General features: G+C 36.9%; 1 protein-coding gene across 1 annotated transcript in view; it reads left to right on the forward strand.

Moving 5' to 3' along the window:
• LOC145977929 (uncharacterized) overlaps window positions 1-12845 on the forward strand; it is a 48433-nt gene that overhangs the window by 21669 nt on the left and 13919 nt on the right. Inside the window, exons 5-8 of the mRNA XM_083110259.1 lie at window positions 4017-4043; window positions 6360-6544; window positions 7923-8033; window positions 8601-8785. Of these exons, the coding sequence (XP_082966385.1) occupies window positions 4017-4043; window positions 6360-6544; window positions 7923-8033; window positions 8601-8785 (508 nt within the window). The remainder of the gene's footprint in view (window positions 1-4016; window positions 4044-6359; window positions 6545-7922; window positions 8034-8600; window positions 8786-12845) is intronic.

Here is a 12845-nt window from a genome sequence, read left to right on the forward strand (position 1 = left end):
CAACAGAGATCAAGAAATTTTGTAGAAAAGATTTTGAAGTACCTGATGACATTTGAGATTCATAATTATAGTTTGATATGATCTTCAGTTGGAAAAAAAAAAGAGAGGAAGTTCACAGTTGAGTCATTAGGTTCCAACAATGTAACATCATTGGCAAGGTTCATTGTATAACTGCTTCTTTTTGGTTTTTGTTAAATTTATCCCATTGTTATAACTGTAGCATTGATCAAACTTCAAATAAATAAATAAACGTGTCTCGAAACATTACATACAAAAAAAAAGTTTGTAACAACCGCAAACTACAAGAGGAATGACTGTTGACTATGGTCATTTAGCTGTCACAGTCCCAATTATATATCTTGCATACAGTTATATTCCAGTACTTTGTATTAAAGTGTCTCACAGCCTTCATGACCTGAACAAGACTGGTGTGGCAAAAATACTGGATTTTGAACTCCAGGATCACACGTTAATCTTTCCACTAATTCCGAGTATTGGACTTTACATGTGTGATCTTGCAACAGTCACAGGGTGTGCTCGTGATTGCCTTGCCCTAGCTGCTACGATGTTCACTCAATCTTGTATCAGATATATACTTAGTGCTTAATGTTGACACCACCTAAACCTACAGTCATGGACACTTCTGGATTGTAATAGCCCCATAGACTTTCAATGGATGCATTACAACCCAGAAGTGTCTGTGACTGTTCAATCTCGGACCAGTTAGGAATTTGTAGAGCCTTAAATGCTTGTTAAAAGAATATCAGGTGATGTTCTAATGGAAACTTCTTGAAGCGACTGTATTAAATTTTGGTTATGTACGAGGGTCGTTCAAGGAAAAAGTAACCTTTTTTTTTTTTTTTTTGAGAAAGTAAGAGCCCGATAAATGAAACTAGCAATGTGTTCATTCGTCTTTCTTCTACATTTACACACAATGTAATGTTCGTGCAGGCTACCGTGCATGTGCGGCACGTGATTAGTGTGAGTCATGCAGTGAGAAACTTGCCCTGGCCATAAAGAGTAGCGAGTCATGGCGGAACAAAGTGTTTTCGCGGTGTGGAGTAAAGAAGAGATTTGTTCTGTGATCCGGTATGAGTGGGCAAATGGTCTTGCTCCTATCGACATCCACAAGAAGCTGTTGTTTATTGAGAGACTGTAATGTCAGTGCAAATGGTGTGAAGGTGGTGCAAATAGTTTTCTGGACAAACAAGCATATTCGATGAAGATCGGCCCGGTGGCCCGTCTGTAGTCAGTGATGCAACATTGGTTGACAAAGTGAATGCACTGGTTTTGGCCAACCATTGAATCAAGGTTCGTGAAGCAGCTGCTGATTTGAACATTTCCGTCGGGACTGCACACAAAATCATCCATGAAAAATTGGGATATGTGAAGGTTTCATCGCTTTGGGTCCCACGGCAACTCACTGCAGAAGATCTCATGACGCATATGACATGTTGCCTGGATTCTCTGACCTGGTACCATAATAAAGGGAACACCTTTTTCTGCCATATTGTGACTCAGGATGAAAGCTTCGTTCATCACTACACTCCAGAATTCGAACGGATGTCGATGGAATGGAAACAGCCGTGAAAAGTGTTCTTCGTTCCCTGGACCCCGAATTTTTTTGCAGATGTTTTTCAAAAAATTGTGCAACGATGGGACAAATGCTTTTACCGCTTTGGAAATTATGTTGAAAAGTGAGAAAAGACCATGCTACTTGGTGCAACTTGATTTTTGTCTGAAACTTAAGAAATATTTTTTTTGCAACATAGGGAAACTTTTTCCTTCAACGACCCTCGTAATTCAATTTCAAAACTTCCTGTTACATTTGTAGAATTTGAAAAATGATGTTAACCTACCTAGGAAATTATTAAAATCATTTAATATAAATCTCCACTTCCACTGGCTTTAATAGTTGAACAACACAATTTCATCAAAATTCTAACTGCATGATATTTAACTACAGGGAAAAGAACAAAGGTGTAAGAAGCATGCACTAATCTTCTTGTAAATTCCTGTCTGTTCTTTTTAAGAACCGCCATAGTAGAAGACTCTGTTCTCTTTCGGTACAGCACAGAATTCTACAGTTCACATCAAATTCTTATATTATGGGCCATGTTGGTAAGGAGCACAATAGTACTTAGTGATTCTATAACTCAAATTTTGTAGTGTCACACTAACCCTTAACTGCTATGGACCATCTCTCAGACTGCACTGAATTTATCTTTTACTTTATTTCTTGCACCCTTCAACCACAAGTAGACCCTTCTCCATAAGTTTCACTTGGAGTGCTGGTTACATGCTGTCAAAGTCAAGAGATTTTTTGTTGATTTCTTATTGAATTCTATTTTCGGCAAGCAGTCTGACAGACATGCCATAGTAGTTACGTGTTTTTGTTATGTTGTCCTTCAAATGGCTCATTACTCATTTTCAATTTCAGCAAAAGATTACATATTTCTCTGAACTCTCTCTCTTCTGAAAACATAAAGATGAAGAAATCTCGCAGATCCCTCCACAGTAGTTGACATTATCAACATCCATAGTACTTAAGGGTTAATATAACAATGTTCCAAGGGGGGGGGGGGAGAGAGAGCCACTATTAGCATTGCTTTCCTAAAGAAAGAAAGAAAATCAGATTGAAGGTCTTGCATAGTGTTAGTTATATTTATTCGTGATGGCCACAAAATTCAGATAATAGATAATCTGATATTCATTTTGGATGCAATGGATAATCTGGATATTCGGAGAACTTGGATATCTGGATAGAACAGATTTGATGAAGGATTTGTGAAAAATATGTACAGTGAAATATGAAATGATGAATAAAAGAATATTTGGATAAACTATAACTGTACAGATAATGCACACATTTGGATAATAAGATATCTGGATAATCCAGACAATTTGAATATCTGAATAAAATTTTATCCAGATTTGGCCATCCCTTCCAAACTGATTTGTAGATTGATACACATGCATGCATCTGCATGTGATGTATGCAATATTTTCTGGTGGTCCAGAGTAATATAAACTACTTACTATCGAATTAAAAATTGTGGATATTAGAGTTCGGACTCCACTTAAAAATTAGCCAATAGACCTACGTAAAAACTAGTTACATCAAAATTCAGCTTATTCAATTCTGCGTTAAGCTACGGTAACCCAATTTTTTGTAGAGTATGCCTTCGATTTTTATCGATGTGAGAACAAAAAAAGATCAGTTTTGTTGGGGTTTTACAAACAACCAATCTCTTTGAAATTCTATAAATAAAAAACTTGTAGTCTGATTGTGATGAAATTTAAATATATTGCAGGTTTCTAATAAAATTCTTAATTTTCAGATTTTTTAAATTAGCCAAAAAACGTTCTTACGAATTTTGTGAAACAAATTGTTCTTGGTATTGGATAGTTCTACACATAACAATCTTGGTTTTGTTTCGAAGACTCTTCGCAGCTGTTTATAAAACCCAATTACACTGTTGGCGAAACTGAATACAGATATTTATTCTATGGAGTAAAGATATGCGTTGAACGTGGCAACACCACAAGTGTTGTCGCTATAGTGATGTCCATTAAACTGAAACGTAGCACTCAAATTTAAGGACATTCAGACCATGAAAAGAGAGAAAGGGATTGAAAGTTTTTTCTTTAATGATTGTGTACAAACACTTTGTACAACATGCTAGTTAGGATTGTTTACTTTACATGTGATACACCTGTGTGGCTTTTCTTCACATTATTTTACCTCACTTGAACAATGCTCCATGGGTGATAAATTTCATGCTATTTTATTCCTCACTCCAAATCAGCAGACACAGCTGCCAGGCAATTTGTCAAGCTGTAGCAAATTCAAATTCATTCAGTGTGTTATGATGAAATTTTAAAGGCACAGGTAAGTGGATATTTGAACATGTTACAACAATAAATTTTGTTCCATTCATATAAGTTTCAATGTGCAGCTATTCTTATAGTTTCAATGTAAATTCATAACTAATGTGTTATTTCATTTCTTCTAGGTCGATTTGGAAATGATGTGGAGAGAAGTAAGTACTTCATAATTTGTATCACAACATGCACACACACATTATATAACACATTTCCAATCCGAAGTTTTTTAATTAAACATATTTTCAATGTTCTATAAATTAGCATTTCTATTAATTTGAAAATGTCAGTTTATTATCTGCCTACAGCAGAAGGAAGTTGAGATTTTTCTCTCAAAAGTTCAGAGATAATTCAAAACTCAGATTCATGTGATTTAATCTGAAAGATATTAAGACTTTGTGATGATAAAAAAATAAACATGTATGTAACTTCATCTAAATTAAGAGTACACTGTGTGCCAAAATTGGTGTTAATTTGAATTATGGGAAAATACTTCCAGCAACAAAAAATATACATAAACAAGCAGAAAGGAATCATTGCTGTCAGAAGATTGTGTGAAAGATTAAAAACAAATGGGAAGATGTATTTGGTCTAGGAATTAATTCGTGCGGTTGTTATGCACACATTGAAGCTGTAGTTCAAACACAAAATACATAAATACCTTAAGAAAAATATTGTCCATCGCGAGCCACCACTTTCGCCCATCTGTCAGGCAAGTTACGGATTCCGTGGCAAAAGAAGTCCTCATCCTTTGAAGCGATCCAGTCAGAGACCCATTTTTCGATATCTTCTGAAGAAGTGAACCGCTGTCCAATCAAATCGTTATTCATGCAATCGAACAAGTAGTAGTCCGAAGGAGCAACATCTGGTGAATACAGCGGGTGGGGTAAAACTTCCCATCCGACATTTTCTAAATAGGTTTTGACCAGTTTTGCGACATGTGGGCGAGCGTTATCATGTTGAAAAATAAGTTTATCATGTCTGTTCTCCCATTCTGGTCGTTTCCTGGCCAGAGCTTGCTTCAAACGCATTAATTGATGTCAATAACGTTCTCCATTAATAATTTCACCCGGTTGCAGCAGCTCATAGTACACCACACCTTTCATATCCCACCATATGCACAGCATAACCTTTGCACAGTGAATATCTCGTTTCGGTTGTGATGGACCTGGTTCACCTGGCTTCACCCACGCCTTTTTTCGTTTCGGGTTCTCGTAATGGATCCACTTCTCATCGCCAGTAACAATGCAATGCAAAAATCCCTTTCTTTTCTGTCTTTGAAGCAGCAATTCACAAATGGTTGTTCGTCTTTCAACGTCTGTCTTTCAATTCATGTGGAAGCCAATGTGACATCTTTTGAATCATTCCCATGGCTTTGAGGCGTTTGGAAACTGTTGTTTGATCAACGCCTAATGCTTCTGCAAGTTCTTCCTGCGTTTGACACGAATCCTGATCGAGCAATGCTCTCAATTCTTCGTCTTCAAATTTTTTTGGCTGTCCAGGTTGCTCTTGGTCTTCCAGGCAGAAATCACCACTTCTAAACCATGCAAACCACTTCTGACACGTTGGCTCAGCTAGAGCATGGTCACCATACACTTCCACCAAAATACGATGACTTTCGGTAGCACTTTTCTGCATGTTAAAGTAATGAAGCAGAACACCCCGCAAAAACACTTTATCTGGCACGAACTGCGCCATGTTCAGTTGACTACAAAATGCTGTTGTTGATGTGTCAATCAACTGCCCTATACTACGAACTATGCATGCTGACAGGAGTTTTCAACGCATGTGGGGCTACACGGAACTGTGGGACGATACGCTCGTTACACCATATCTTGTCCAGGAACACAAATTAATTCCTAGACCAAATATAATAAAGTGTACTTCATAAGTGCTGTTATGTAAAGTATGTAGATTTTTGTTCTCCAAATTAGTGTGTTCCAAAAATTGTGACATCACTAATACTCCCTAAATAATGTTTTTGCATATTTCTGTTGACACACCTTTCTTTCATGCTTTTCCATGCTGACAATATCTTCCCTGTAAAACTGTAATGGAGTATTCTAGCAAATAACTTTTCATCATTGCTGTTTACATTCAGTTACTGCCATTATATCATTTGCTGGCAGTTGAGAATACCTATATGAACTGTTAACAGATTACTTAAATAAGCAACCAGTAGTAAAATGTTCATTGCAGAAAACTAATGTCCAACTGTATGTGAATATCATAGGAAGTATGGGCCTCCCCGATGGCGTAATGGTAGCATTGTCACCTTGTAATCGAGGGGTCTCTGGTTTGATAGCCAGTGGAGGCACTTAATGGTTCGGATTCCACATTAAACTGTAGTTCCAGTCCAGATGTCTTACTGTGCATAAAATGGACTTAAAACACAAATTCAACCAACAAACCATAGGTAATGTGTTCAATGTGTGCACTATGTCAATGAGACAAAATTATTATTTACTTTCTAGAGAATGCAATCCAACCAAAAGCAGCAACGTGTGAACCTGAAATGGTGACAGTGCCTTTGAAAGACATGAAAGACCCTTCGGTGTTTTACTTTCCAACTTGCACCCGGTTGGAGAGATGTGGAGGATGCTGTGCTCACGAACTGCTCAGCTGTCAACCAACAGAAACAGAATTTGTTCATTTTCAGGTAAAGCTACATGATACCAGAAATAAATCTTAAGTGAAGGTGGTAAAAAAAAGGGGGAGAAGCGGTCACAGGTTATCAATGGGACTTTGTAAACAAAGTCCATTTTTCAAAAGTTTAACAGTGTAAAATGAAGGTAAATTATGTGCATGTGTGTGGGAAGGGGGGTCATAAACTTAAATAAAATTTAGAAACATACAAAAACTTCGCTTGAAGTGTTAATTGACTGCTATTGAAATCATCCCTTACTTCACAATCCATACTACTTTTGATGATACAGATATTTATAATCATACAAAAAATGTACAAAATTCAATCATAGTGCCTACAGTACATTCCACCCCTGCCCGAAGCAATGAAACACCCCTTCGTTCCCAAAACTTGGGATCTGTTGCCCTTTGACGCAGATGCGGAAATAATTTGCATGATGACGTCAGTCACAGATTTCTGTCGCAACAGTGGCAGCAAAGGTACAGATAAATAATATCTGCTGTTCATGTTATGTTGGGAGCAATATGTGCTGTCTACATTTTCACTCTTCACTGCAAAAAATTTATACAAAATAGTTTTACCTGTCAAGGGGTGGAGCAGAGGTTTATTCAGAATTTTTTTTTTTTTGAGGGGTGTAAGTTTGTGTTCATGGGTGTGAAAAGGTATACTTAGAGCCAAAATCACCATAAATTTATCCTCTTAAAAATTGTGTGGGGTGTTAGGGTGTAGTTGGTGGATAAATCAATGGGACCGAGACATTACAACTTCATGTTCCATAATCCGAAAGTTGCAGAAAAGCGATGCTACATACCAAAATGTAAATACAAACGAGGGAGAAAATGTACTACCCTGCATAAGTTAAAATTAATTGATCCATGTCCAGGAAAGCAGTATTAAATAGACGCTAGGAAATACACCAAAAGCACACACACATCCTTACTTTCTTAGTCACGTTGGACGCAATTGCTTTGATTTGTGAAGTTTTACTCCATTATTAGTATTGCTTTCACTTGTTACTATGTAATATGTTCCATTCATTTGCAATGCATTTTCGTACCATGATTTTTTTTATTTATGCCGCTGCCACCCTGAAAGGAAGACGAGCTGGCTGCACACGGCGACAACAGGCAGGTCAGTTTCGCATTCCTCAGCTCCCAACTGTATGTGCTCTGTTTGCATCCTTTTATTTTAATCATATGGAAATGGAAGAAATATTCCCATGAGCACACATTTCACTACTGATAAGGGTCCTACTTTATTTGGAGCAGAAAGTAAATTCCTGCATGTAGGTTCTTCAGATACAGAATTTTAATAGTGATCCTTGATTTAAATACCAATCTATTTTTTATTTCATAACATATGGTTTTTAACAATCTTATTTTTCTTCTAGGTAATCAAAACAGAATATGCTGGAGGAAACACACTTTCTTACAAAGGAAAGGAAATTGTAACACTTGAAAAACATATTAAGTGTAAATGTGACTGCACAGTGAAGGAGAGTGTAAGTGTCAGAGAAAAGATTTTATGCTATTTTACATTTAATTATATAAAAATTATTGTAAACAAAAGAATCCTAGTTTTTACTGTTGAAATAACCACATTTTATGCTTTGACATGGCTCAAATAATTGCCTTTCAAAGGATGTTCTGGGTTTTTTTTAATTCAACTTTTCCATACAGAGTAGTTATTGATTATGCATAAATATCATTACAGACAGTGAGAACACATGTTTGATTCATTATGGCTACTAATCAAATAGGAAGCAATTGCCATTTCACAACAATGTTGAAATGTTTCTTATTGCAAAACATTATACACAATTAATTGTCAAAAATAGTGAAAGAATAGTACAAATATCAAAATAAAACTACAATAATGAAGAAAAGTGTAAAATGCTCTTTCAATTTTTAAAAGAAATTTCACTGAAAACTAGTGCTAAAACTAAGGGGATGGTTTCTTTGTGAAATTACTCCCCTCCCAACAAAGGTAAAAATTACACTGTATGTTTTTGATACAAATTATATATATAAAAAAATAGTTGATGTTTTATCACATAATTGTATTCCAGGACTGCACAAAGTTCCAGGTGTATCGAAACAACGAGTGTCGCTGTGAGTGTACTAATGTTGATGATCGTGATAAATGTTATGCAGAAAATGACACTAAGTTATGGGACTTCAAAGAATGTGTCTGCAGGTGCAGAGAAATAAAGGAATGCACCACTGGATATTATTTTGATGAGAGCACTTGCGGGTAATGTCTCAATGTGACTTCAGTTCTATTCTCTCTTGTTCTAATGATTTTTAAAAACAATGTACTCTAATCTCTGTACATTTTGTTACTGTAACTTCTTCATGGCCAAGAATATAACACTTAGTACCTAGCCCCTAAGAATCTTAATAAACAACAATATAAATACATTTTACTAAATTTCCGGCCCAAACTGTTCAGTCAAGGTCGGAGCTTCCCCCAGGGAGTCGTAACGTACCCAATTTGCGTTACACGGTACGTTCCATTTTGTAGGAGGAAAAGTATGGTTCCACTGCTGGTACCCATGTAACGTAACGAAATGCAATATGTTATAGACTGACGTTACAAGGAACGTAACAAAATGTATTGTGGTAGATATTAACGTTATAAAGGAACGGAACGAAATGAGCACATTGGAACATAACGTAATATGCAATATGGTATATACTACCGTTACAAGTTACAAGGAACGTAGTAACGAAATGCAATATGGTATATACTAGCGTTACAAAAAAACGTAACGAAATGCAACATGGTAGTAAATAACGGTATACATAGGAACGTAATGAATGCAATCCTCCGTAACGGAACGAAGTGAAAGGCAATATGGTTAATTAACGTTACATAGGAATGTAACAAAATGTAAACCACTGTAGCGGAACGGAACAAAATGCAGTTGGGTACATACCATCTACATAAGGAACGTAAATAAATTCAGTATGGTAGATGTTAACGTTACAAGGAAAGAACAATTCACAAATGTTAGCTAGTAACGTTATAGGCGCGTGACGAATATAATCTATTTAACATCACGGAAGAAAAAGGAATAGCCAAAATCTCTTACCTTTCATTGGAACATTGCGAAAAATAACTCAGTATATCGTATGGGATTAATGTGAAATAGCCGTGAAAAATATGGTTGTTTGTAAACAAATGAATTTCAACCAGGGTTGTTAAAGGGTCAGGAATTTTAAATCAATTCAATTCCGGTTCAGCAGGGAATATTAGCAAGCATAAATGGATCTGGACCGTAAAGAGCCTTTTTATGTATTTCAGATCGTTCCAGGGACCTTTTCTCCTGATCAATTGAAATACGGCAAAGGGACCTTCTTTCCGGATCAATTTAAAAGACGGTCTAAGTTCCATATTGAAATGAAAGAATACGCAACTTGGACCGAATTTAAACTGTGCGATAAAAAAGTTTCCAGTCTTGTTGCGGAACCCAATAGAACCCATTAGAATTTATGGGTTCGTGGACGTTTAACAACCCTGATTTGATATTAAATTACATTTTTGGCTCGAAACTGAATAAAGCTTCCAACTAGTGTAGAAAGGAGTAGCAATAGGCGTGCGCACGGGGTGCAAGGGGAGGGGTAAAATGCCCCCCTCGTCATGGACATCAGAGAAATATGCCATATGCAATTGCATATTAACCCGATAATAGTGTTGCCCCCTCAAGAAACACCACTTGAATTCGAAATTATCGCATTCCTGCATCCCCATTATAATAATTAATGTAAATTAGTATGACAAATCAAATTATACGTGTGAAATATATACTTTTAGCTGACATTCGTTTTCTAAAGGGGAGAGGTGGCCATCCTCGCCCCCCTTCCAGATTTCCATGCCCTTATATTATTATACTTTATTCCAGAAATTTAGGGTAGAGGAATCATATCGCCGGTTATTAAACGATATTATGCTCTTGAAGAAAATGAAGTATTTTGAAGCCGATGAAAGTTCACAAAGGAACAACGGCGGAAGAAGGTGTTGTGGCACAACCACAGGGGGCAGGGTAGATTAGCCCTCAAACTTGTACAGAAATCAATTCTAGGAGGTAAGGAAGGCAAACATTGGACTATAGAAAGAAAGGTTGCAGAATCTAAGAGTAGCAAGACAAAAGGATACTCAAGATGGATTTAGTTTTCACGTCTTTCGTGCACTATTTCTTCCAGACGGCAAGAGCACCTGCAAGGGGGCACAGAGGGGCAATTGCCCCCTCTCGATTTCTATCTTTATACCAATTTTAAAAAAAGTTATATAAACTTGGACAGTTGCTGCTGATTACGGTGTAAGTTTTGTCCGTGTAAGGTAATAAATAGATTTATTATTAATTTTTGAAGCCGCACCGTTCATTTATAAACACACTGTATATGAGTCATTGTGAATTCGAGTCAATTTAAACATTTTGCGTTGTTGCGAGATTATCTATTAGGATACAATTTGGACATAAACAATCTAAGTAGAAAAAGTGCATCTTGTATATCAAAATTGCCATGTCCATCTGATCTCCGAAAGTAGTGTTTAGCACGTCATTTTTCAAGTATATGATTGATTGATTTGGTGTTTTGAGTCCACTTTATGCACAGTAAGGCCAATCGGGACTGAACCTTCAGTTTGAAGTGGAATCCGAACCACTTGTGCCTCCACCGGGTATCGAACCCGGGACCCCTTGATTACTAGGCGACGACGCAACCACTGCGCCATCGGGGAGGCCATTTCAAGTATAGTCCATGATTGTATCTAGTATATGAATGAGATTTGTCCCTCCTCTCAAACAATTCGTGGCTTGTCCCCACCGAACGAAGTGTGTCACTTATAAATTAAGTTTCCGAAAGCAGGCATTATGCATGAACAGAACAAAAAATACTCCTGAGAAATTACAAACATTATAAGCCAGTTCGTGACCGGGAGTTATTGACGGTCTCCCCCCCCCAACCTATCCACTTTAGGTCCCGGGTTCGAGTCCTGGTCTGTAAATATCTTTTTTAGGTGTCTCTTCATCAATTTCATCTATTTATCATCCATCTTCATAGTTTCGATTAATTATAAAAGTGACAAAAGCAAAGCAAAATAAGAACAAATAAAAATAATTGCAAAATGACTACAATGTCAGAACTACATTTGAAAAATAAAATGCGAGCAGAAGATTCATTTTCAAACAGGTATTTGGGTAGAATTGTGTAGACAGACAGCATGCTCCCGAAAGTTGCCAATCCACGTGTAGCATGACCTTCGATACTGGGGTTGCGCTTTTTCAGGAAAGTTTTCTCGACCCTCCTCAGGCGTCTTATCAAGAATGCCTCAGTGTTCGTAGCATTGCCAACTTATTTTCCGTCGGAAAAAGTATTTTTCCTCCTATTTAATCTGCGGTTGGCTCTACAATACATACAACCAGTGGCGGCTCGTGGTGAACCAAAGTGGAGGGGCGACAGCTCATAAATTTGCTCTACTTGTAATGTGAGTTTAATTGATTAATTTCGTATATAACAGCCAACATGATAAGAAATTGATATATTCGTCTTTACCGAATATCATGCTTTGCACGTTTGCACATATTATGATAAATTAATAATTATTTAACAGTAATGCGAAGATTACGAAAGATGGAAGAAGAAATAGAGTTCTAACAGATTTAGTTGTTTGTTTTTTAACTTAACAGAGGGGAAAATTGATAAGCACAATGACGAATATTTACGTGCATTGAACGTGAAAATTTCTAGTAAAAATGTTACACAAAAAACGTTTCCTGTCCAACATGACTAATTGATATATGAAATAGGGCAACAAAGTAAATATCTCACTGGAAAGGTGATATCTGCGTTACCAGAAGCTCAAGCTCTACAGTAAAAACTTCAAACTTACCAGAAATCTTCTTCAGACATGCTTGTTCACCAGAAATCATCTTCAGACATGCTTGTTCTAGATTCAAATTCGGTCTAGGCCGGCCTAGGTTTTTTATGTTTATTTTATTCATCTAGACTTCTGGGAGAAAAACTTCGCACCAACAAGTTCTCCACATAGCTCATCGCAACAAACGCACAACTACAGCACACTACCGAAAAAGCTTCACTTTTCCATGGAAAACGAAGAAACAACAAGCAAAGAGAATCGAGTATTCTCTTTGCAACAAGTGTCAATGCTATCGTCTTCCCATGCAGTCATTTTATTGCCTCGGGGTTGCCAGACAGTTTTGCCAAATTTTCAAAAATTCGTAGTACACAGGTTCCTGTAGCGGCTCTTGGTGAGTTTAGATGACTAGTTTCTAATTTATTTAACAGCC

Source organism: Lepisma saccharinum, chromosome 1 (assembly GCF_977018435.1).
Source record: "Lepisma saccharinum chromosome 1, izLepSacc3.1, whole genome shotgun sequence".
NCBI lineage: Eukaryota > Metazoa > Arthropoda > Insecta > Zygentoma > Lepismatidae > Lepisma > Lepisma saccharinum.